General features: G+C 38.3%; 1 protein-coding gene across 5 annotated transcripts in view; it reads left to right on the plus strand.

Moving 5' to 3' along the window:
- Positions 1-26,941, plus strand: part of SLC25A13 (solute carrier family 25 member 13) — a 165,371-nt gene that overhangs the window by 111,045 nt on the left and 27,385 nt on the right. For all 5 annotated transcript variants that reach the window (XM_039878040.1, XM_039878041.1, XM_039878044.1 and 2 more), the window contains 2 exons: positions 3,177-3,229; positions 4,618-4,698. In XM_039878040.1, coding sequence (XP_039733974.1) covers positions 3,177-3,229; positions 4,618-4,698 — 134 coding nt within the window. The remainder of the gene's footprint in view (positions 1-3,176; positions 3,230-4,617; positions 4,699-26,941) is intronic.

The following is a 26,941-nucleotide window of genomic DNA, read 5'->3' on the forward strand; positions in this document are numbered from 1 at the left end:
CGTTGTTTGGCTCTGTGGGCTGTTTTTTATTAGTCATTTAAAAAGACTGTCACAGGGTAGTTACAGAGACAAGAGATCATCATTTAAATCACAGTGCTTTCAACCCATCCATGGTTTCGGTCTACAATTTAATGATGAGAAAAATACATCTAGCAAGTAAATATTTAACTAAACATTTTGGCACTTGACCTGAATTGCTGAGAGTACAATGGAAATTGTAAACGTTAAGATGTCATTTAAACAGCTTATCCCCTCATTTTATTAGTAGAAATTAATGTACTTTCATACGATAATAATAAAGCCTTTCTTGTAATATTATAGATATGACATTGTCTCATTATATGGTATAAGTAAAAGATTAATAAGCGAGTGTAGTTAAGGAGGAGAGAATGCTTGCTTTGCATAAGGACGCTTACTTTGCCCAGATAGTTTCAGAGTCACGTTCTCTGCGCTGCTTTGGTTCATTTAGATTATAAAGAGCATAGCTCTACTCACGGTAGCAAGACCGTAAGAGAACTTTTGGTAAGAATGCACGTGCGAGAGAGAGAGAAGGCAGAGATCTCGTAGGGATCCCAGGGCAAGAGGGTCATTAGAACCTGGCCTCAGTGGGACCTCAGGGTGATTAAGGCCAGGTCTCCCATCTGGGCACCTTTCGTGTGCTGTGCATTCTCGCTCTTCGGTGTCTCCATTTCATTTGCTCCACGTTCTCCTTTCTCCGCTGACTCACTTCTTTTTTCTATTTGTGGTTTCTCCTTCCTCAGGGCATTAGCACACACAGGGCTTCCACTGACTGCTTTCCCCGCTCCACACAGCATCTTCTCAGCGGGTGCCTCTGTGCTAACTGGCTTATCACCTCTAAGGACTCCGTCATGCTAGTGGGAGAAGGGTCCTGACTGGCTAGCTCCACTTTTGGTACCAGGTCATAGGGCCCAGGTTGCTGAACTCATTGGCTGCGCGTCTTTTAAGTGTATTCCCCTTGTCCAGTCAGTCGTGGCCCTGGGAATGAAGCAGGCTCAAAATATGGCTGCCTAGAGAGGATGTTGCAAACTCAAAGACAAAGGCAGGTTATGTAAGTGAGCAAATAAGTCTGGGTGAGAGAGGCAGATACACTTTCACGTGTTCGGCACAGGGCAGAGGTGAGTGTTTTCTAAAAACATAAATTCTTGAGTATGAGGGCCTAGGTTTGAATCTCAGTCTCACCATTTATTAACTGGATAATTTAGTCCAAATTGTTTAATCTCTGTATACCTCAGTTTCCTCTCTGTAGGGTGATTATAAGGATTAAGTGAGTTAGTAAAATGCTTAAAATTGTGCTTGACACATAATAAATAATGTTAGCTGTTTTTTAAGAAGATTTTTATTAGTATTAGCATGTTCATCATCATTTGGTTCCACAATGAAATGAGCTTTCTCTCATTTTTCTTAAAACATGAAGCTACTTTCCTAGTTTTCTCCTTTTTATAAAGTCACAAGCACAAAGAAACATTCCTCTACTATGAGGACATCAACAGAGCAAGAAAAATGATGAATGACAACTGGCACTTTCTTCATTGTTTGGTCTGCATTAGAGCATGGCAGAGACCTTGGCGAATAGATGCTTGGGTCCTGTCTAAAGGACAGAGCCTCACCCAAGTGGAGCAGATTGCTGTGATGTGAGAAAGAGGCCCAGAGCTGTCAGATGGCCTGATATAGCTGTCTGTCTGTCTGCATATGTCTTTACAATAAGCTCAAATTATGTTTGAAATCTTATGCTACTCAATAACACACATCTTCAGGTTGATACATACAGCCCTGGGGCCAGTGACGTTTGTCCGCAGGCTGCTGCTTCAGGAAGACAATGTGTGTAGGGCTGGTCTCTCAGAAGAGGCTGCAAGTGGACCTTCTTGTATAGATGAATTAGAAAATTGTACTTAATGAAAGATAACACCGTGAAGCCCCTCTTAATGACAGCAGTATGACACAAGGAAAAATAAATCCCGATCCTTGGAGTTAGCTTACTGTGTCTTTCCAAGTAAAGGCATCTGTCTTTGAATTTATTTTCTTAGAACAAATGAAAATGGTAACTTTTTTTTTTAGTTTAGATATGTTGGTCCACTAATGTTGCAACCGCCTTTTCTAGAAGCGCCCCTTCCTGTCAAAGGTCACACCTGCCCCCTGCTCTGAGTCTTATTTAATTCCCACTCACCCCTACATGTCCAAAACTGGACTCTGTACTTTGTACCCCCAACCTGTTACTCTCCACAGGCTTCCTCATCTCCACCCAGGAGTTCGTACTAGAAACTGAGCAATAGCAGTCAAACCCAGTTTTGCTTTCTGTCACAGTCTCCCCGATCTGTCTCCACCCCATACCCCATACACACACACACAGCATCAGTGTGTCTGTTTATTTTCTACACAGCGGCTTCAGGGTGGGTCTTTAGAAATATGACTTAGCACAGCACGCTCATCCTGTTCGAAATCCTCCATTATTTCTCATTTAACTTACAATGCATCAAGCTCAGGATCCTGGCCTACGATGTGGCTCCAGCACCTGACCCCAACCATGCCTCTCCCTGAGCCTGCTTCCTGCGATGTGGCACACTGATGACTCCCTCAGTTTTGAGTGCACCAGGCTTATTCCTGCTCTGCTTTCTCTGCCCTGTTTGTTCTCCTTCCTGGAACACAGTTTTCTCCAAAAGTTTCTTCTTCAGAAAGACCTCTCCCTTCCTTCTGTCTGAGACTGGTCAGAGCAAGAACCTCATTTGTCTTGTGCTTGTCACAGAGTCATAGTTGCTAAGTGGATGAATGGCTGAACTGTGGTCATTAGGAGCGGGGAGGGAGGATGAGAAAAGTGTTTGGAAAAAAATAATATATTCACTAAAGTTCTTATTTAAGAAGGCAGGAAGGATAAAAGCAAACTTGCTGTGGAATAATGAGATGTTCTATATCACTAATACTGTTGATTTGCCCAATATGCAAATGATCCAGTATGTGAGAGGGAATTTACTTGGGCCCGATGTGGCTGTAGACATTGGTACTTAAACATTCCATCTTGAGTATTCTCATTAAAGGTAATAGCAGAAAATTGCAGCAAAGATTGCCCCAGTTTTTAGATGGTGATCCCCCCTTTAGAGCCGTTAATTTGTTTAGTTAATGCTCGTTTACTTAATACACTTCTACTTTTTGTTGTTTTTTAGGTCTGTTGCCACAGTTATTGGGAGTTGCCCCAGAGAAGGCCATAAAACTTACAGTAAGTCTTTTGAGTTGTTGCTTTTTATTACAGGAGTTTGCACATACTCAAGAATCCAGAAGATATTCTTATGTGAAATAGCAGGTCTGTGCTCCTCAGAGGTGCTAACTGATTTGAACATAGGGCACTCACCACACAAAGCTTTCATTTTCTCTCATTTAACACTGAACATCCAAAAATGTGATAATGTATTCGAAAAAGACTTCTAATGGTTGCCAACACCACTATCATCATCGTTGTTGTAATAGAGACAGCAGCAGCAGCTAAATTTCCTTCAGTACCTACCATGTTGGGTACTTTACATATATTATTTATTATTATTTTAATCTCAAGTAAAATATGACCCACAATTTACAGATGAAGAAAGCAAGACCCACAGAGTTTAAGTATTAACCTGTGTCCACATCATTTATGAGTAGGAAAACTAGATTTCAAAATCAGGTTTTGCTGACTCCAAAGCATGCCCTCATTCAATTACACATGCTGTTTACAGAATTCATGCTTTGGGCATATTCTTATGAGCATTTGCCAAAGCCACACGTTGAGGGATCGGAGCTCTAGCTGAAGCTGATCCTTCATCAGGTTGTTTCTCCAGTGCCTGGCTCCCATCTGGCAGATGGTGGGTACTCAGTAAGTGTTAATGAAACGGCTAGATAGTGCATTTCCATCACCAAGGACATAAAGCCCAGAAGGTTAAATTCTACTTTTAGATTGGGCTATATAGCCTTGCTACCTGGAATTCTTCCCTTACCATCTTATTATATTACCTTGGCACAACTAATATTTTCTGGCTTATATCTTCCAAAAACATATGATTGATCCTCAAAATTGCTTGCAGTACATACCATTTTGAGAATATTATACTTAATTAATTAATGTTATTGATGTTCTTTGAGAATCCTTGAGAAAATTTTTAGATACTGAATTTCAACTAAGTTGAAAAATATGCTTAGCCAAATTTGTCTCAATGATGAGTGTTATTTTAGATTACATCTTGTTAGAAAACTTGAAAGTGATTTTTAATCAAAACCTATGAGACAGTTTCTAAGTTATAAAATATATGTTTTCATTTTGTCTCTATTGTTAATATGTCTCTCTTTTTATGCTATTGTCATTGCAGGACATATTGAATTTTAGGCTTGTAAACTATCTTTTAATTTTTTCCCTCTGAAATATCAGGAATATAAATGTATAAATATATATATTTTTGTAAACTTTTAAAAACCATGCCCACTATTAAGAGCACTTCTCAAACTCTTTTAAGAGCCTTTATTTAGTTTATGATTATTAAACTGACAGAAAAAATAACATATTTATAGATGCGTATTTATATGCATTTAACGACTTTCTTTATATTTTTCATCAGCTTCTAAATATTTTTCTTCAAGGTGAATGATTTTGTGAGGGATAAATTTATGCACAAAGATGGTTCGGTTCCACTTGCAGCAGAAATTCTTGCTGGAGGCTGTGTAAGTACGTTTTTCAGATCTCTGCATTGAAAAGACTAGTTTCACATACTTATCACCACCGTGGTAAACAAGTGTGAACTAAGGCTTCTGTTCAACCACAGATCCTGTACAAGGGGAGAGTCTACTAGGGCACCTCAGCTTTTCCTAGACAGGCGAACCATCCCTGAGGTGGAAGGGTAATGTTTCCAATCTTATTGCCTGTTAAGCCATGCCTGTTAAATTTGTCATTGCTTGCTATTGGTTCTGCAGTAGAATGTCATTTGTGGCAGAAGTGTTTGGCCTTTGAAAAATCTTTGCTAACCTTTTCTAGAGTTAATTTTTAGTACATTCTTTTTTCATGGCACTCTCTGCTGGGTCAGGCACTAAAATCTATAGTTTGAAGTCAGCAGCCATAGCTCTCTGCTTTGCTTTACTTCGCAAACGCCAGCAGCTCTTCAAGCTTCCCAGTGCTTCTGGGAAAAGGATTCTGGGAAATAACTGGCTGAGTGCACTCTGCATTGTCAAAAACGCTTGGAATGAGTATTTCTTTATATGAATGAACAACCTGCATCTTGTTCTTAAGCTCAGCAAAACATGTCTTGTTTTACCTCATGTACAGGTTTATTCATGTGAATGTAAATACTTTAAACTTTTATACAAAGAGTGGTGCTATTTCAAGATAAGTTTGGTTCAATAAATGGGCTTTGGTCACTAGGGCAATACAATATTGGTATATTTTCCATACAAACCTGTGTTTCTTATAAGAAAGATGAGGTCACTTTTTTTTTTAAATTAGTTTGTTTTATTCAGGCAGTGGTATTCATAAAATAATCTTTTCTTGAAAACCATTGCATTTAGAAGCTGAGAATATTAAACTTTTGTTTGGAAAGGGCTTATTGTCCTAACACTGAATAAGGGTTCCTTGAATGTAGCAGGAGCTAAGAAGTCCTAGCTCCTAGTAATTCTTAAAGATGGGTGGAATTGGGCTACTGCCTGCCTCTCTTTCTGTTTGATCACTGACCTGTCATAGACAGCCAAGTAGAATCCCTTTGTCCTGTAACTTTAGGAGCATTCAAGACAAAAAAGAGAGGCTTTAATGTCCTAAATAAAAAGGACACACAATAATAATCAAGAAGAACAGTATGAGTTGCAGAAACTGCTCTTCATGTAAAACAACTACAGTTTTCGTTTGAGAAACCAGATTTCTGATTTTAAACAGGCACATCCATAGGGTGTATCTAACCTGTCCTGCAGGCTCCTCTAGGAGCTGGAGATAGCAGGGCATTTTAGCAGGTCAGGTGGGTTTTTTTTTTTTTAAATCAGGTTTTAAACGTGCTAAAAAACATGATTATATATCTCTGTAAGAATTTAAAATGTGAAATTAATTATCTGATACTGTTCAAGATTTTGGCAATAAACTTGAGGTTTATTTTCTTCTTAATGAAAGCATTTTGCCTGCATATGGGTCTGAGTGCCAAGGAGATCCGTTGTGGCACGTATTGTCTACCGTAGGTGGTCCTGTTTCCTCATATGTGGTTGCCCATTTCAAACACAAAGCCCACATTGGCATCAGAAGTGGTGCCTAGTTATTGTAAAGAGGTGCAGCCCTTTTTCAAACCTGATCTAAACACAGGCTTAAAACTGGAGCCACTTGGGCTTTACAGCTACTTAAAATATCTATGAAATGAGGTTTGCCATCCTTCATCTCAAAGGCTGGTAGACAGTGGTCCTCAGTGTTTCTAGTCTCCTGTTTTGCCTTTTTTTTTTTTTTTCCTCTTTTTTCAGTCGTGACTTTAAGAAGTAAGAGTTTATTTTTCAGGTAAGCAATCCTGTAGGTGGCAAACAATCCAGGCCCCTTTAGATCTCTTGAGTGGTGCAATGGACGAGTCCATTTTCATTGTGTGTTTTTTAATAGTAGCAGCATCTCTCCTTGTAGGCCTTGGCAGAGTTTTCCCCATCATCTGAGCCAGTCCCACACCTCACAAAGTCCTCGTGAGTTCCACAGCCTTGTTTGTTCAATTGGGAATAAAAAGGGTTTTGAAAAGTTGTGTCACATGAGCAGTTCTCCTCCTTAGTTCACTCAAGCATTTCCAGGCGTTGACTTTTAAGTCCCTGGGGAGCTCACCTTACTTCATTATTATTGAGAATTAGTACACATAGCTGACTTTCGCACTTGTAATCAAAGCTGCTCATTTCTTCGAAGAAGGCTTTTTCTGTTTTATAATCTGTTTTCTACAAAAATAGAAAATATTCAGGATGGTCTTTGTTTCATAATCTTCGCAGTGCTTAAGCTAAACTAATAGTCTCTTTTATCTTATAATTTTTTTAGAAAAACAACAAATATGACAGTAAATTTGGAGGAAGGTTTTGGAAAACAGGAAATAAATTAATCTCATTTATTACTTTATTTTTTATGCAAGAAACTCTAACTGAAGAGATTAAAAATACTCTTATTTCATTAACATCTGTAAAAGGGTATATCTAACTATTTTTGAACTCATTTTTTACACATTTTGTTTTAAATTAGAGTACTGTGAAAAATTCAACTTGTTTTCTGAACATTTTTATAGATTCATACCTAACAGTAGTGATATATTCAGCACAGTTCAAGACTAAACTAGGTACTGAGACTGGGGTTTACAAATTCTAAGTCTGAAAGGTTCTTGTGGAGTGTGTTTTTTTCTGTAAGATGGTTTTCTACTTTCTAAATTAGGCTGGAAGTTGTAAGAGTGTTGACAGAGACCTGGACCCTCAGGTATCTCTGCACAAAATATACATGCCTTCTGTTCCTTTCCATCCTTCCCCTTCTTTGGTCAGGAGCTCAGCCACTGCAGGGAGACGTGATGGGCAATCACTGTCAGCGACAGCACAGGCTCTTGGCAATGAGGCAGAGGAGAGAGGGCCTGTCACCATTACTCACTTCCAATTAGGTTCCCAGTGACTTTAAAAACTGACACATTGTCTCTGAATATATTGCTGTTATTGCTGTTATTATTGTATTGCTGTTACTTTAAGAAAAAATAGCATGTAATGCCAACTGGTCTGTGAGTCACAGTCCCCTGATTCAACAAAATAAGTATGTGTTGACTGTCTTCCATGGATGTAGTGGAATAGTTTGAGCTGGGATCTTTAGTTTGTGATCCTTTGATCTTAAGATCATCAGATAAGGAAGTAAAACTGGTGCCATGACTGGATTCAAGGAAGATATAAATATGATAATTTATGTGGCGTGAAAATCTACATTGAAATGAAAAGAAATGAAATAATCCTCACCAGAAAAAAAGATGAACCTCTGTCTTTTAAAGCCCATATTATTAAAAAATACTTTCATACTGATAAAATATAATAGTATTCTATAGTAATTTGGAAAGATAAGTGAACATGCTTTTTTACAGTAGTCCTTTGATAATAGGCCCACTATATGTTTTCTTTGAGATATATATGCACATTTATGTGTATGTAAATATATCTGATGTTTATTCGAGTTTATATCCATTTGAAGTGGGGAAAATAATTGATATCCTCACGTCCCTGGTGCTGAAAGGGATTGGTGAGAATATCACCATTGGGAAAAACATGGCTTGAAGAGCAATCGTAATTGCTCTCCTCTGCAGATAAGTTTGACCCTAATATTGTTCTGTATATTTCTATTATTATGGTAATTCCCACATGCATGATATCTTTATGCCTGTTTGTACAGCTGTGTATCAGATACCATTTTTAAGGCAAAATTTTATTACCCCTTTTTTGCATCATTTTCAGCTGCAGTTAATTTTTATGATTTTGAAAAACAAAAAGATACAACTACCCATGTTACCACTTAGCTTATAATATCAAATGACAAATGCAAGTGGAGGCCCTCACATAACTGTCCCAATACTTTTCTCTCCCTCATCTCCCAAGAGATAACCCTATCCTGAAATCGTTGTTTTTCATTTCCGTGCATATCTTTATACTTTTTATTACATCCGAGTATGTCCCTAAGCAGTATAAATGTTTGCCGGCGAGTGAGCCAGTGCTATAGAAACAACTCAGAGGATTCTCACATTGATAACTTTGCATTTTTTCGCATTAGTGCAACTCATATGCTTTACCTGTTAGAATAGTAAATGGGAATATTATGTTCAAATGTTGTAATGTGGCATACAGTGAGTATGTCTGTTATAGATGTGTGGATTTATAAAATTTTATATAAATACAGTTAGAACTGTGTATTTATTTAACTAAGTTTTTTGTAACTTTGAAATTTCTTCCCTAGACTAAAGTTATTTCTTCAGCCTTACCATTTAAACTTGTGCCCAGTACTGAATAGATTTAAAATTGTAACCCTCCCTACTGCCAGCACACATGCTTCCCATCTGCCTTACTGTCCCCCCTTCTCTCTTTCTTCCTAATGGAAGTGATTTCAGTGTTTCTCCATCACTGAGGAGGAGAGCTGTTCTGATTATGTATTGGTGTATAACAAGTCTTCTTAAAACTTACTAGCTTCAAACAGCAATTTATTATCTCTCACGGTTCTGCGAGTTGACTGGTTTAGCTGGACACTTTTCACTTGTGATCTCCCTGTGGTTATTAGCAGATCGGAGCTGGGGCTCGAGTCATGTGAAGGCTCCACTGAGATGGATATCTGAGATAGCTCGCAATTGTGGCTGGCAGTGATGCTCACCCTTGGCTTGGAGCAGCTGGGACTGATGTCCACAGCACCTCCTGTGACTTCTCTGTGTACCTTGGGCTTTTCAAACCTTGGCAGCTTAATTCTAAGTGAGAGCTTCTCAAAAGCAGATATTCTAAGACTCCTGGGAATAAGCTGCAAGATTTCTTGTGATCTAACTTTGACTATCACTTCTGGTGGATTCTATTAGTCAAATAAGCCACTTACACCATTCCAGATTCAAGAGGAGAGAAGTTGTACTCTGCCTCTCAATAAGAATATTGTCAAGGAACCTACCTCTGGGAGGTTCAGTAAGCTGGGTTGCAGGATAGGCACATTCTTGCTGCCCTCAACTTTGAAGATTTCATAGTTAATCCCATGTCTTCTTTGAGAATCTGTTGTTGATTCTAGAACTCATTCCTGCTCCAAGTTGCTCTTGGTTGCAGGAGGTGGGATCTCACTAAAGTAGCAATAACTAAATGAAGGTTTACACTAAGGGCATGCATGAAATGAAATCGAGGGCTCTTGAAATTGAGGCACCTCTGGGAACTGGCTACTTTCTCTGTTTTCTCCTCCTTGCCCTTTTTGGTCTCTCTCACAGCGACTTTGCATCTCTCTGCACCTTTTTTTTTTTTTTCTTTTTCTTTTTTTTTAATACTATTTTTTTTACTGCAGTTTTGGGTTCAAAAAATTGAGAGAAAGATATTTTCCACATACCTCCTGCCCCTACACATGCATAAACTCTTCCATTGTCAACATTCCTCCTCCAGAGTGGTACAATTGATGAATCTACATTGATACATCACAGTCACTCAAAGTCCCAGTTTACCTTAGGGTCCATTCACGGTGTTATACATTTATGGATTTGGACAAATGAGTAATGATATATATCTATTATGATAATATTTTAGAGAGTATTTTCACTGCCCTATAAATCTTCTTTGCTCTGCCTGTTCATCTCTCCCTCCCTCCCCTACCTTTGGCAAACATTAATCTTTTTACTGTCTCCATAATGTTACCTTTTCTGGAATGTCCTGTAGTTGGAATCATGTGATATGTAGCCTTTCCAGACTGGCTTCTTTCATTTAGTAATATTCATTTACGATTCTTCTATGTTTTTTCAAAACTTGATAGTTCATTTTATATTAGCATTCAATAATCCTTTGTCTGGAGGGACCAGTTTATTCACTTACCTACTGAAGGACATCTTGGTTTCTTCCAAGTTTTGATTATAAATAAAGCTGCTATAAACATCCTTATGCAAGTTTTTGCTGAAAACATAAGTTTTCGGCTCCCTTGGTTAAATACCAAGGAGTGCAATTGCTGGTTCTTATGGTAAAAATATGTTTTGTTTTGTAAGAAACCTAAATATTGTCTTCCAGAAGTGGTTGTACCATGTCGATTCCCACCAACAATGAATGAGAGTTCCTGTTGCTCCTTATTGTCACCAACATTTGATGTTGTCAGTGTTCTGTGCATCTTTTTATTTGCTGACCCATTTTTTTCTTTTCCTCATGGTATTTACTTCCTCACGAATTCCCTTTATGTTGTTGCTGGTCATCTGACCTCTCTCCATACAGTATGATCTTCAGCCTTTTTTCATTCTCAGCCCCAGCTAATTAGTTCAAGTTGCACAGTTTTGTTTTGTTTTTCACTTAATTGTTGAGAGGGTACATTTGGCAAGTCTCATCTTTGTGTACCAGGCCATAGAGCAGCCTTGAGTCATGTCCCCACCTAGATATTAATAACTTTGCTTAACAAATCTATTTGTTTCAACTGTCTATAAATGTGTTAAAACACTTCTAGTACTATTTTGGTTTTAGCTTGAATTCGGTAACTATCCCCTGAATAGTAGTGTATATATTTTTGTCATAAAATATACACCAAGTTATATTCCTTATGATTGAGCTTGAAATCCATTGAGATTTCAGGCCCATTCATATCAAACCAGGGAGAAAATTTCCTCATATAATGAACGCATGGACTCTGGCAATCTGGTGAGTCAGACTGCCCAAAACGGATTTAATTGCTACTTTTGTGATCTTTCTCTTCTCAGGGTTTTCTGTGGCTGTGGCCTCACAGTGCATTTTCTTAAGGGAGAGTTTTTATTTCTCTGTGCAAATCTCTGTGCACATATCCTAGTTATAAATATAGAATGACACGAGGCTCAGTCATTAAGTTGAACTTCTGTGGGATTGCTGCTATGTAGCATGTCAAATAGCCAAGATTTATTATGTATTAAATTGATGCTATGGAAATAAGTTTATTTTTTAATGTTACATCTTTAAATTTATTCGTAGTTGAATGAAAATCTAATGATTAGTTATAGTGTACCAAATTGTATTGCTATTTGGAATATTCTCTGGGAGATTTTTTTTGCATACCCCTAACAATGTAAGACCATATTGTAAGTTTTGGGGTTTTTTTGATTCATCAATGCTAATTTCTAGTTTAATAGATGACTTCCAACAAGATTAAAGTGAATTAAGTTATCCTTGTTTTCATAAGCTTTGCATTGTTTACAATATTTTTCATTCATTTCCATTTTTTTACAAACTTAAGATTGTACCAAACACATATTTTAGTCAAGATAATATCACAAATTTTTTTATATTTTAACATATAATTGTAATTTTTAATTATGAAAAATAGCCATATTAAAGCTAAGGTAGAAAACAAAGCAAAATAACCTATTCATAATTGTTTAATTCTCATATTGTATGTTTTCTTAATTTGTACTTATGACATTTTCCTGTCTTCCAAATCCAGGGCTTAGAGACTGTTTCAGGTATTATATATTACCTATTGTCTGGTTAACTATGGTCTTGTTTTGCAACTTGAGGAGATCTTCGTGTATGTAAAACAGTGCTGACAACTGATTGCATCCTGGGAACTTTGGGTAAAGGTTGACTAAAGTTAGACATCTAAAAATGCCGAGGACAGGCTCCATGCGTCACTATTATGCATCTGTGCCTACTATTGTGTCTGACATATGGGAGAGACTTAAAAATATTTACTGAATGGATAAATGCTTGACCAGAAGGTGTTGGTGATGAGGGCAGTTAACGTAGTATAGTCATTTGATATACCATGTTGCTGTTAACTTAGATACAAATGGTCAGTGTCAAGGCATTATCTCCATGGACTGGAGCAGGGTGAAGGAATTGATGGACTTTAGGGAATAGCTGCAACATGCCTGCGTATGTACATATCCAGGATGTTTCACAAGAAAGATTTTCCATGATCACTCAGTAAAGGAACTAACCTTTAAAAAGCTCCTATTTATTTTATTGGGCTTCATTTCGAAGAATGGCAAATGAACTAACACTCAAGTATATATAGAACTTTAAGAATGGGATAAAGATAACTTGGGGCATTTGTTATAGCTTATTCATTAACACTTATGTTTTTAGTAGAAAAGACTTTATTGAATGGGTAACATGTGAAATTATCATGTCAGAATCATGAAAGAATTGTAGAAAAGAGTAGCTTTAAAACAAAAAGAGACTGACAACAGTGAAATACCAGTACACTCCTATGAGAATGGCTAAGGTCTGGAACACTAACACCAAATGCTGATGAAGATGTGGAAGAATAGACACTCTCATGCATTGCTGGTAGGAATGCAAAACGATACAGCCATTTTGGAAGATAAAGTTTGGAGGTTTCTTAAAAACTAAACATACTCTTACAGTAAGATCCCACAATTGTACTTCATGATATTTACCCAGAGGAGTTGAAAAGTTATGCTTTCAAAAACAAAACAAAAAACAAAAACAAAACAACCTGCACAAGGATATTCATAGCAGCTTTATGTATAACTGCCAAAACTTGGAAGAAATAAAGATGTCCTTTAGTAGGTGAATGGATAAATAAACTTTGATGTATCCAATGAAGTATTATTGTGCACTAAAAAGAAATGAGCTATCAAGCCATGAAAAGACATGGAGGAACCTTACACGTATATCACTAAGTAAAAGAAGCTAATCTGAAAAAGCTGCATACTCTATATTTCCAACTATAGGACATTCTGGAAAAGACAAAACTCTGGACACAGTAAAAAGATCAGTGGTTGCCAGGCGTTGCGGGGAGAGATAAATAAGCAGAGCATAGAGGATTTATAGGGCAGTGAAAATACTCTATATGATATCATCATGATAGATGTATGTCATTCCACATTTATCCCAACCCATAGAACGTAACAAGAGTAAATGGTAAAGTAACAAGAGTAAATGGTAAAAACTGCGGACCTTGGGTGATTGTGATGTGTCATTGTAGTTTCATCAGTGTAATAAATGTACCACTCTGGTGTGCGATGTTGATAATGGGGAGTCTATGCATGTGTGGGGACAGGGGGATGTGGGAAACCTCTGCACCTGAAACTGCTGTAAAAAAGAAAGTCTTAAATAAAGAGGGAGAGAGCCAATGAATATCAAAAAACCTTAACCATGGCAATATATAAATTTGGAAGTTTCTGAGAAGCCAATGAGGCACTTCCATCATGGTTTGCCCAGTAAGTCTCCTGGGGGTAGTAGTAAGGCACCAGGCTAGAATAAGAATTCTGCTGCCTGCATGCTTCTGTGAAAAGCTCTTTCTCTAGACTTGGATACTGGGCAAAAATAAAAGACATTTGATAACACGCAGGGTTCAAGGGGTGGCCTAAGGGCTGCCTTCGGTGGCTCAGACATGTCATCTAATTAGGGGAAAGTCCAACTTGTTATGGTCACTGAGCCAGCCAGATTTCTCTTCTCTTTTCCTCCCTTTCCATTTTTGGAGAAAGTCCTAGAGTTGTTTGACTCAACACAATTCAGATGTCTAGCCATCCTGGTTTTCTAATAAATAAGGGAAGGGTTTGTTATGATATGAAAATATGAAGAAAGATGGGGTCACAGCTTTCATACAGTTAAGGTGCTTTAGACATTGAAGGTCTGTAAATCATTAAATAATTCTGGGAGTAGTAGTCAAAATAGACATGTATAACAAGCAGAGCCCAAATGTGAACATATTTGACAGGTTTGTAACTTAATTGCTTTTTAATGTCAGTCAAACAGATTCTACTTTGGTTTCTTGGCCAGGCTTCTATAAGCCTATTAAAACCCTATGAAGTTGAAAATGTGAAACTTAATATTTATAAAACGTGTAAACAGTATAGCCTTTTTCTGCCTTACCATGTAGCTCAGAAATTAAGAATAGTAAATTTCAATATGGTCTCTGTCTCAAAAATTTATTAAGTGGTGAGAATCTATTATTTTTCAAAGTTTTTAAAAATCTAGTTACAGATTTTTTTTTTTTTTTTTACCTAAGAGCTTAATTTACATACTAAATCAAAGGAGAAAATCCCGTGTTGCCTTATGCTGAGAGATGTGCATTTAGTCACAGCCTGACGAAGTGTGTTAGTTTGCTAGGGCTGTCATAACAAAACACCACAGACCTCATGCCTTAAACAACAGCAGTTTATTTTCTCACACTTGTGAAAGCTAGAAGCCCAAGATCAAGGTGTCTGCAGATTTGGTTTTCTTCTGAAGCCTCTCTGCTGTGCTTGCAGATGGCCGTCTTCTCCCTATGTCCTCACATGGTCACCCCCTCAGTCTGTGTGTTGTCTGTATCCTAATCTCCTTTTATAAGGATTCCAGCCAGATTAGAATAGGGTCCACCCATATGAGCTCATTTTACCTTAAATTACCTCTTTAAAGGTCCTACCTCCAAATATACTCAGATTCTGAGATATAAGGTTAGGACTTCAACACATGAATTTGAGAGGGACACAATTCAGCCCATAACACAAGGCGTCAAGATAAAGGCTCTTTTCTCAGCTTCCAGTGGGGACGCTGCAGAGCGATGGCCTCTCTTGGGTGGGCCCTGGGTTCAACACTTTCCATTTGGGGCTGGATGGAATGAGTGGCCTCTGGGCCTCATAAGCCCTCAAGTTTGCCAGCTTCTCTGTGAGATTATTTAATGCCTATCGTTAGTACTTGTGAACAGCAGATAACTGCTGTTGGGCACTGTGTTTCATTTTAATTCATCCACTGCTATTCGCTGAATATCAGTTTTGTACCTATGATCTTTATATACGATGATAATACCTGTACTACATACAAATTATTTTCATGTCTCCGTTTAACAGAGTTAATAAGAGAGTAAATGGAAAATGTGTTGAAGCTTAGATTTCTTAAGAAATCTTCATTTTCCAATTTATTTAAAAATCAAGTACTGTCATCACTTGAGTATTCATTTTATATGTAGTGTAAATCATGAGATATTGACTAGTGTAGACCTTTTTTGTAGTTACAATCATATTTGTACCCAAATAATCAAAATAACGTATTTGGGTTTTAGTTTTTAAAAAAGTCATATTCCATAACTTCATATTAATCTATTTTTGACACATGTAAGCACACATTTTAGAATGTCAGTGTGCAATTAGATATTCTTAGCACATGTCATTTGTGAAAAGCACTTTAAATCTAAGTACATTGAATTGAGCATAATTAAAATATCAAGATACATATTCTTCATATACATTTTGCCACTTAATTTTTTAAGTAGCTGTAAGTATCTACCATGTGAATTCAAATTAAAGGGAGGTGATTAAATTACAGTTATGGTTAATGCTTTTAGTTTAGAATATAGCAGGAATCGCACTATGTTAAAAAAAATACACTTCAACATTTTCTGTGGACTGCGGATTGATGACAGAATTGATTTTTTTAAATGCAAGACTGTTAATATTCTCTGCATATTAAGACTGTTGCCTAGAATGGTTTCGGGGTGGGAAATCATAAGAAGGCCTGCTTTTTCACCTTTTGGGTTCTTTGGGCTCATCTCCCCAGGCCCCAAGGGATACTGTCTCAGTAAAGAAGCATTGGAGTAAGGCTTGTTTAGTTCATAACAGGTGAAAAGAATGGATCATGGGGAAACATGAACTGGGGCTCCTGAACTGATCCTTTTGATTATGTATTTAGATAATCTTTTATGCTGATAGTTCCTGTGGTTATAATAATGAGCAGACAGCCTTGACAAGTCATTTTTAAGGCACATAGGATTTTAAAACCTACTTGTTCACAATTATTGGACCGAAAGCATGTTAAGATCATTTTAGTGAAGGTCACTATTCTTTGAGTACTTAGAGAAATTGGGCAGCTCATTAGGATTATGTTGCCTTTCTAAATATTTGACCTCTTGAAATTCTTGTTTTTAAAAAGAAATAGATAAATCACTTCCCACAGTAAAGTTACCTGTGTGCAATCAAAAGTGTTAACAAGGAAGTAAATCATTAGATGACAAGGCAAGAGGAATTGGAGTGGCAAAATTGTGAGAAAGAAGGAAGAAAGCTTACAGAAGCATCTGGGCACTGAGCAAAAGCTGTGATAGCCGCAGCTCAGGTTCTTTGCAGACTATCTATCTAGCCCATTTCAGAGAGGGGATATTAGAAGGAAAAAAACCTATATTTTACTTTAGGCCATGAGGACTGTATCATGTGAAAGATTAGAGCATTTGGAAAGAATGATGTTTTATGTCGAAAGAGCCCTATTTATTGAGAAGCCCAGTGCTTGGACTTCCTGCTGACATAGTTGTAGCTTCCACAGTCCCATTTTCCTTTCTGGTTGCTCTCAGCCCTCCAGGATGCTCAGGTGAATTTATGAAGATCATGGACTTTAGACAGTAATCACAACAGCTGAAACTGTCCTATGGATATGGGAACTTTCATTTGTATTTGTAGTGAGTGAGGCATTCAGCATCCACTTGAGATAGCTTTTAAAAGCCCCCCAAATTAGAAGTTGATCTTGAGCATTAAGGGTGATTGCGTTGCCTTTCACTTCTGGCAGTCACACTACCTGGTCAGAAGAACGTGCACTATGTGTCATTTTCAGCAGTGGGGAACCTTTTGTGCTATACCCAATTTAGTCTCTGTCGCAGCCCCTTTTGTGACAATGGTTCACATTTCCAAAGTGATTTGCCAGTGTTGGGGGCCGTCCACACCTGAATTAAACAGCATAGGCCAGTCCCACAAACATCGTGTGGTGAACTAAGCTAGTTGCCTATCTGGCCATTGTCATTTTTACCAGCTTCTGCAGAAGGACATGATTAACCATTTCTCAATAACGAAAGTATTTCAGAATTAAAAATACCCATGACTTATTGAATGTCAGCTTAAATTTAATTAAATAAAATTAAATGAATTTAAATAAAAACCATCTGCCTATATTGAGCTTTACTACATCACCATTACCCACTTAGGTGAGTTCTTTCCTTTCTTTTTTTTTTTTTTTTTTTTTAACTGATATAGCTACTTCCTCCCAATCTTCAGGATAGCTGTGCTTTCCTCAGAAAGAAAGTTTAATTTACAGCTTTCTAGGGAAAGAAAAATTTGAGACTGATTTGTGCTGGCTTTAAAGGAGTTTGGTAAGCTAATGTCACCTAAACAGAGTTCTGTAATATATTTATTAATGGTAATCAGTACCGTTGATTGAGCACTATAGTATGCTAGGCAATGGAATAAGTGCTTTGCATGCATGTTTTCATGTAATCCTCCCATGATCCTATAAGTAACAGCTGGAACACATGCTCCATGAGGGTGGGGACCTTTGTCAGTCTTGTTCATCCTGATACACCTGCTAGAGAGCTGGCACCCAGTCATTATTCATTGGAAGCACGAAGAGTGTTAATGTCGATGTGCCCATTTCGCAGATGAAGTAAGTTGGGAGTGAGTAAGTTAAGAAGTTTGCCAGAGCCTAGGCTGTCAACCATGGTGCCATACTGACACCCAGCAGCGTCCCCCATTTCTTGGCCCGTTGCTCTGTGTCAAGCACCGTGCTAGGCAGTTGGTACGCGCTGCTTTTACACAGTCCTCACAGCCTGAATCGGTGTCATCTCTGTGGTCCAAATGAGAAATCTAAGAGTTAGTAAGTTTGAGAAATTGCCTGAGGCCCCATTCAAGGAAATGATAAAGCCTGAATTAAAATCCTGGTCTATGTGACTCAGTTGCTCCCATCCTGAACCACTGAGCTATATTTAGGTAAAACCCGCACCAGTGTAATTATTTTATAAGCTCATTTGAGTGAAATTGAAAATATGTCAGTAGTTATACATGTCTGAGTCTGAACTGCTCCTCAAGGATTCAGATTTGGCATGAATTAGGGATTCTACTGCCTCAGGGCCTAGGGTTGCCTTATGATTTATTGCCTAAACTGCAAAGAACAATCTGATGCATCTGATGAAAGTCGACTATATTGTACCTGGAAAAAACTCTCATATTTCTTGACATACTTTAGTATCTCTGAATCATTTACTTATCTCTTCTAGACAGAGGCTCGCCAAGTCATGGGAATTCTACTCCCTGTGAACAGATTGACCAAAGATTCCTGCAGATACTCTGTTTAAACAAAAAAGAAAAAACTGAAAATGAATTTTGTTCTAAAGCATGGGCTTTTTGACACTCAGCAAATCAGCATAATGGTTCTGCGCCTGGCTTGGGAATCAGGCCAGCCTGGGTTCAATTTCTGTCTCCGCTTTGGACAGAATCTCTGCTTTCGTTCCCTCCTTTCCAGAACTGTAGAAATATAACCTGTGTCAGCATCACTGGAGGAATGGAGATAATGTCTAGAGAGTTTAGCACAGTGCCTGCTATATCACAGTGCTCAGCAAATGTCTGTCTCTAACTTCACCAGGAGAAGAGGAGTAAGGGTTTGCAGGGCTATAGTCATTCAGAGAACTATATCTTTCTGATCACTCTGGTGGATAGCTTATTCCTGAGAAGTGAATCTCAAAGACGACTACCCCCACCGGGTTACTGGGAAACCACGTCCTTCCAGAAAGAGACCTGCAGGACAGACGTAAGAATAGAATATGCTGTTGGAGGGCTGACTGGAAGTAACCAGTGCAGAGATCACTGCGAGGGGAGCCACATGCTAGAGGAAAGGCTGCAGCCTCCAGAACCCATAAAGGTCAGGAGGATGGGAGTAGCTAACCCACGCACAAACAAAAGAAAGGAAGGAGAACAATCACCCAGGTAGGAAGGACAGTGGAGTCCACTACTGGGCTGGTTCCCTCTGCGGGGAGAGACCTCATTGATTAGGAGACATGGTTTGAAAAATAGAGACATTGCAAAAAAATCTTTATAAAAGTGGTCAGAATTCCCTTACCAGCCACTGCTAAATTTTATGACACAGATTCTTGGCCTCCCTATACCAGTGTGCTTTCAAACTATTGAATTCCTCCCGCATACTGGACCTGTTGGTTAACTACATGCTCTCTGAATAAAGAGTGAAAAGACAACTCTGGGAAACAAGAGTTGATAGAAGCTGGAGACTCTCCCAGAAAGATTGATGAATTGTATTCCTCTTTGTAGTCCACGGGATTGAGGCAGAAGTGGATCAAAACCAGCCCCCTGGTCAGGATTACAAAACCGTAGCGACTCATTAGGGTGCCCCCATGTGAGTGAGCTGGGCAGAGAGGGACCTTAGCTACAGATAGAAGGGGGTCTGCTCTACCATTCCCCGTGCCACTAAATAGCACTTCCTATATTCCTTTTCAAGGTACCCAGTGACCCTCTATATCTTGATTTTTTTTTTCCCATTTATCTAGTTTTGGACTAAAGTTTCAAAAATCACTGACACTGTAAATGTGCGTTAATGGGTACTAACACAAGATTCTCCATGTGACCTTTTATTCAGAATATTCCTGTCTGCAAACATCTTCAGGAAACCTTACTAAGATTTTATTTAAGAAGATTGCTTTGGATTTTAAATGAATTTATGGGAAAATTGAAATCTTTACAACAGTTGACTGTTATATTCATTTATAGAAAAATTGACTTTTTTTATATTTTAAATTAATTTACAGGCAAATTGACATCTTAACAATGTTGAATCTCCCAGTTGAAGAACAATACTTGTTTCTTTCGTATTCAAATATTTTATGTCCCTTTGAAAAAAATCTATAGTTTTCTTCATTTTAATTCTATATATTTCATGTTAGGTTATCCCTTGTTCATGTCACTTATAAAAAATGTTAACGTGTAAGATATTTTATTAGAGCAATTACATATTCTCTAAAGATAAATAATGCTTTTGAATGTGAGGTTCCTTTTTTAAAAATATGCTACAGGATATTTTGTCACACCAATGCTAGTATTCAATACTAATACAGTAAGCCATAAAATGTTCTTGTTCAGTACCTGGGAATAGCCTGGGTACGAACCCAATTATTCTACATCTACAGTTTTGTGCACACAGTAGGCTCTTAATAAAGAACCTGCTGTGGAACTGTCTGTGGCTCTGGGTTCCCTGGGACAGGTGTAGATAAGCAACCCTAAGCAGTGTTTACATACACCCTGCGTCTTCCCATCTGTTTGTTTTGAGTTAAGGGATAGAATGTCTGAGCAAATGCACTGGACTCACCTTTAGACATCATTAGCTACTTCTTCTTCTTGTCTATGTTGCAAATCTGACTGACTTCACTGTGAGGCTGGGAGAGCCAGAATAAAATTTTATTATTGATTCAGAGGGGTCTTTTATTGTCACTGACTGGTTTGTGCTTCAGAACTTTAGTCATGTCTCCTTGTGCCAAATCCTGATCCATTTGATTTTAATATTTTTTAATCTTTGAAGTACAAATACTAAGAACAACTGCCAATTGTCACTTTCTTCTCTGAAACAAAATTATCCCACAACTCTGTGTCGTTAAAGGAAATCTGCAGGCTTCATGAAACTCTACCTTTCACTCCTCCTCTACTTTAGAACTTGCACTGTTTTACATAGGTATAATTATCCCCAGTTCTCTTTCATTTTTTCACTCTCTCCCAGATCTTTTCTTCTTAATTATCCTAAATAAATTTTCATTCTACTTTGCTTGCTTCTATTAATGACATTCATTCTATTTCCCTTCCCTTGGAAATATAGATTACATAAACTGTCTCTAATTGCTCTACATCCAGCTTCCATCTTTCCACTCACAGATCCCTCCATGTCCTCCCTGTGTCAGCGGACACTGTCGGCCATTTGGTCGTTGGTCTTCTCCCTTCTGGAAGCCCCTTTCTGTGCCTGGACGACTGAATACTGGCATGTAGCAGAGGTTTCTGATCACTTCTTAGGTCTCCACTATTGTTTCATCTTCCTCCCATCCCATATAAGCTCCTACTCCAGTTAGCACATATGTGGGATCATGCCCATCTCTCTGTTTCAGACCTTAACTCCTAACTTAAAGCCCTTCCATTACCTTCTCTATGTTTCATATGTCTCTTTAGGTCCCTTTGTTCCTATTAACACAGATGCAAAAACTTGGGTCCTTTCTTTGGCCTTACCTGCTCCTTTTGTCCCATATTCAGCAGCCAAGCCCTGTTGATCTCTATTGCATCCATCCCACCCCCTACCTTATTACAGTGTAATTGTTCTAATTCTGTTTTTTTGTTTTTGTTTTTTGTTTTTGTTTAATCTCTCACCTAGTCTGCTAAAATCCTAGTTGTTATTTCTGCCTCAGGGCTCTTCCCCCCTAATAAATGCCCTCTTCTGCTGGCCTGTCTTCTCTCTGAGACATAGATAAGAATTACTACAGTCTTCAACTCCTAAACTTTATTTTCCAGCTCTGCTCCTACCACAGGCGTGCATGAATGCACCATGTCTAGAATGCAGCCCCGTTCTTCAGGGTCACTACTAGGCCTTCCATGATCTGGCCCCACTAGTCTTATTTGCAGACATCCTCTTTCATACCCTTTCCATTCCGTAAAGGAATAGTCCTGTTAATTCCTCTATCCTGCTATGATAAGTAGTGTAAAGTGCTCAGGCTCCGGCACCCAGCAGGTCTAGCTTTGAATCCAGACTCTATCTTTCTAGCTGTGTGACCTCAGGCAAGTTGTCTCCTTCACCCCTTTCAGCCTTGGTTTGCTCGCTTATAAAACCAAAATAATATGACTGCCTACCTTATGATATCATGAGGACCCAAAGAGAAAATTCTTACAAAGCTCTTAGCACAATGCCTGATGAACATAGTAAGTACTCAATAAATGTTAGTGGACGATAATGTTAATCTCATCATAATTATCACACTTATTAAAATTTCACTGGATGGATGTTATGCTGGGTCTGTTCACCCCTTAGTATGGAAAGCCCTTGTCACTGTGCCTTTGTGCCATTCTCTGCCTGGATTACGGAAATCCTAATTTCACCCCAGTCACCAGCTGATGTGTTATGTTCTTTGCAGCCTTACTACCTCCCGACATTATCCTAGCCAGCAGAGATCTCGGCCCTCCTTTGAATTGCCCTTGCAATTTGTCTGGACCTTAGCTCTTGTCATATATTTTAATTATCTTTTCTCATGTGTCACTTTCTCTATTCATAAGGTAGATATTTATTGGACTCAGTAGAAAATCCTCTGCTTGTCGGGTGTGTGTAGCCCTGGATAAATTGCTATATTAGTTCTAGAACTGCCGTAAAAGATTACCAAAAACTGGGTGACTTAAACCACATAAATTTATTTTCTCACGTCTCCGGAGGCTGGAAGTCTGAGATGAAGGTGTCATGAGGGTTGGTTTCTTCTGAGGCCCCTTTCCTTGGCTTGAAGATTGCCATCTTCCCTCCTTGTCCCCATGAGACCACGGGGAGGACATTTGTGAATGTGTCTCAGTTTCCTCTTTTTATAAGGACACTAGTCGCATTGTATTAGGGCCCACCCATATGACCTTATTTTACCTTAATTACTTCTTAAAAGGCCCTACCTCCAAATATAGTCACATTATGAAGTCCTGAGGGTTAGTATTTCAATAGGTGAATTGTGGTGGAGCACAGTTCAGCTTGTAACAGTTGCTTTACTCTTTCTATGCCTCAGTTTCCTCTCCTATAAAATCCGGAAAAAGATCTCTTGAGTGGATCAAAGGTGTGTGGTACACACACACACACACACAGAGCAATATCTTTATAGGCCATAATGGATGCTTAACGAACATTTATTACCTCTACTCCTATTTCAAGTTCCTTGAAAACAAGAAGGCTTTCTCACTCGTCTGTGTTCTTGCAGTTCCTAGGACAAACTTTAAACACTATTGCTTATAAACATTTGATGAATAAACATGAATGAATGAATGAATGATCAAGTAGCAGAAGTAAGTCTGTAGTAGGTATACGCATTTCTCTTTAGGTATCCAGTTGCTGGGTAGTGACTAAGAGTTCAGTAACAAAGGATATTCCAAGAGACCTGTAGAGAAGGCAGTGTTACCATTGTAAGTGTAACATGCCACACAGAGCAAGTTTTGGTGTGGAAAATCTTCCCCTGTCCTACTTGCCTCAGACTCCAGAAAGTCATAGGGAAATGATTTGTGACAAAACTGCACACACACAAAAAAACAGTATCTTCACACAGCTAGAACTCTCGAGTGATGAAGGACACAAAGACATCGAGCACAATAGGTGTCCCTGTCCGCAGATTTGGCTGTCTTTGATCTCTCTGCAAAGAAGGGACCTGGGCAAGGTACTGTGAATGGATAATAGACCAGGAGCCAGAGGAGCAGCAGGCAGTGTGCTGCTCAGTGATCAGGTCATGGCGATGCCCAGATACCGTGCAGCTGATGATAAGCATCTTCTCTTGGTGCCTTGGAGTCTCATTTCCTTCCAGCTTGACTCCAAAGGACCCATTCATTTTCGGCACCTCTACAATGTGCCACTTTTAGTCTGTAGGTTCTTTCTTTCTGAGCCCACTAAAGGTAACGAGCACATCATTATTTTTTCCTAGAATCACTATGCTCTTTCTTCCCACTGCTTCTGTTCCCTGCAGCTCTCCGGAGTGGATTCGACTTTTGCATCATCTTTAGTGATTAGAATTCACTTTTCTGTGCTAAAAGAATTGGTAACTATCAATCGACTTGGAGTTAGAAAGTCGAGTGTAAGTTCTTATTGTATATAATGTTAACTTTTACAGGTATTGGTAAAGATATGAGGTAATGAATAAGACAACAATTCTATACCTAAGAATTATACCCTTTAAAAGTGGTAACTTGGATGTATATAAAAAGTTTCTTATGAGATCACATGTAAAACATATGGAAGTTATTCTCTGAAAGAATGCAGAAGACTAGAATTAGAACTCACAGCTTTAAATAAGCCTATTAAGCAGCTTCTTGGACTTGAAAGGGATCCTAGAGAAGATATGGTGAGATAAAATGATTCTCAACTCTCACTGCAAATTTTAATCACATGAGAAAACTTTTCAAAAAGCAGATGCAGAAATTCTCATTTAATTTGTCTGGAGTAGGGTCTAGACGTCACTACTTTTTAAAAGCTCTCAGGTGATTGTAACATGCAGCCAGGGAGGAGAACCATTGATTTAGGGGCTTGAGGAAACAAAACCAGCATGTTTGGAGTCACTGCTGTATCTTGAGCATGGTGCTGGCTGCAGTACATTCACTTATGTCTTTGATCCTCCTAATGAGTGAGATGGTTTGACAAATAGGGGCTGAGGGTTGGTCTTCATGTGTGCTGCCCCCTTACCCGCTGTTGGCATCATATTCTTGTTCTGTTCTGCAAGAAGATGGATGTACGCTGAATGCTTTCCATTCTGCCCTTGGTAGACATAGTCTTACCACTAGCGAGCTTTCAAAAATCAGCCTCAGGCTAATTCCAACTCAGTGAATCTGAGCAATTCTGTCTCCACAAAAGAATTTTTTAATTTTTTATTCATTTTTGCAACTCGAGAGTTTAGGTCCAGATGCATGAACATAATCCTTACTGTGCCTTAGCACCTTCACGACATCAGGCTCGTTTCCCTTCTTTACGCTGCCACCCTTAAACAACTCGCTCCATGCCATGTGGAAAGGCTCCAGTGCAAACCCACAAATTACTTCAGAGGACCTCTCTTAGGCCTTTTGACATATCCAACTCAGGTTTTCTCTACCAAGATTATTTGGCCCACCTCCTAAGAGTCACCTAGGAGAGATAAAGGTGATGGGCGAAACAGGGTAAAAGCAAGTAAGGAGAGGAAGTCTATGTTGCCTCAAGCCATGGGAAAATTGTGCCTTCCAAATAGTTTTAATGAGTGAAGCGAGGGCAAATCTCAGTCTGTTTTTAAGAACCAGTGTGTCTTGACTGAAGTGTCAAGTTAATACAAACGGAAAAAATTAGTTTTAAAGAGTGGGCGAACATTTTTCTTTAGTTTTTGTTGTTGTTGTTTTTGGTTAACATTGCTATATATGTTAGATAAATTATGCAGAAGTATTTATTTTTCCTTATAGAAGTAACACATGATCTATCGAGAAGAAATTTTTAAAAAAACAACAGAAGAGAAAATAAACTATTTGTAATTCTACCACCTCAGAAGCACTACACTGTTGTATTTCTTCCACACTGTGTTGAGAGACAGCCGAGGGAAGGATGTACGTGCATTTAATCATATGAGAGTTTTTACTTCACAGTATCTATTGAACATTTTCCACAGTATTTCTATTGTAGGCACAGAACCCATTGTACAAACATACTCAGATTCATTTAATCTATTCCTTACCATTGGACGTTTATGTATTTCTAATTGTTATTTCCAGATATTATAAACAGTACATAAAAGACCATCCTTATGAGGATGCATACATTAGTTAATAAGATCAAAGGACCTAACAAGAAGTAGTTTTGTATAATATTGACCCAAATTGTGCCTTTTACCTTGATAGCATCTACTAAGCTGTAAAATGTCATTACTATGTCTGTGGTCCAGTTTGGTGCAGTCGCTACATGATAAAGATTCTGTGTGTCAACCTTAGTTTGAATGATACAAAAATTTTAATATATTTGTGACAAAGAATAACAAGTTGAAGTACAGTAAGAAAAAATGTAATTGCTTATGATAAATATAGGCTTAGCTTCAAAATACGTAGCTTAAAATTTCCCTTATAGTGCACTTTAAAGATTTCCACTGATGATCTCGGAGGTATGGCACCCAGCCATTGCTGGAATGAAATAACACACGTTGTTCAAAGTTTGGGCCATAATTGATTTAATGCATATTTTTACTACTTTGACATTTATCTTATATGAAAAGAGCAATTCTATACACAGGTAATACATAAATAAAATTATAATAATATGTAACTTCAGAAAATGGTGTTTGATGATCAGCCTGATTTTTTTTAAGAGAAAAATAGCTTTCATCTTAGTTTCCGTGTTTTCTGGCAGTTTTTGAATCATTGACAGAATCACGAAGTTCATGGTGGGAGAACCTGTGTCTTCCTGTTCTCTCCTATTCTGACAGGCAGATCTGTATCTCTTTATTTGGATACTGTTTGATTTTCATTTTATTGTTGCCTCTGTGTTCTTGGCTTTGAGCCTTGTGGTGGCAGTTGATTTTGCTTCAAAGAATCGTCATTTTAGTGCGAGGACTTTGGTGAGGCCAACAGAAGTCTCTGTTTTTGGCAAAGAAGTCTCTGTTTCTGGTCTTTCTCTTCTTTCAATCTCTGCACGAAAGAGATTGGGCCCCTTTACCAAAAGTCTCCTAGGCAGTAACTGTATTTTGATTGAAACTCCTAATCCCTCACTTTTAATTGATGGGACAAGGATTGAAATTACAGTCTCTTGAGGATAGAATAGTCTAAGCTCCATTGAGAATAATGACTGTTACCCTGCTTTAATACTGAATCTT

This window comes from Pteropus medius, unplaced genomic scaffold (genome assembly GCF_902729225.1).
Source record: "Pteropus medius unplaced genomic scaffold, Ma_sr-lr_union100, whole genome shotgun sequence".
NCBI classification, from domain to species: Eukaryota; Metazoa; Chordata; class Mammalia; order Chiroptera; family Pteropodidae; genus Pteropus; species Pteropus medius.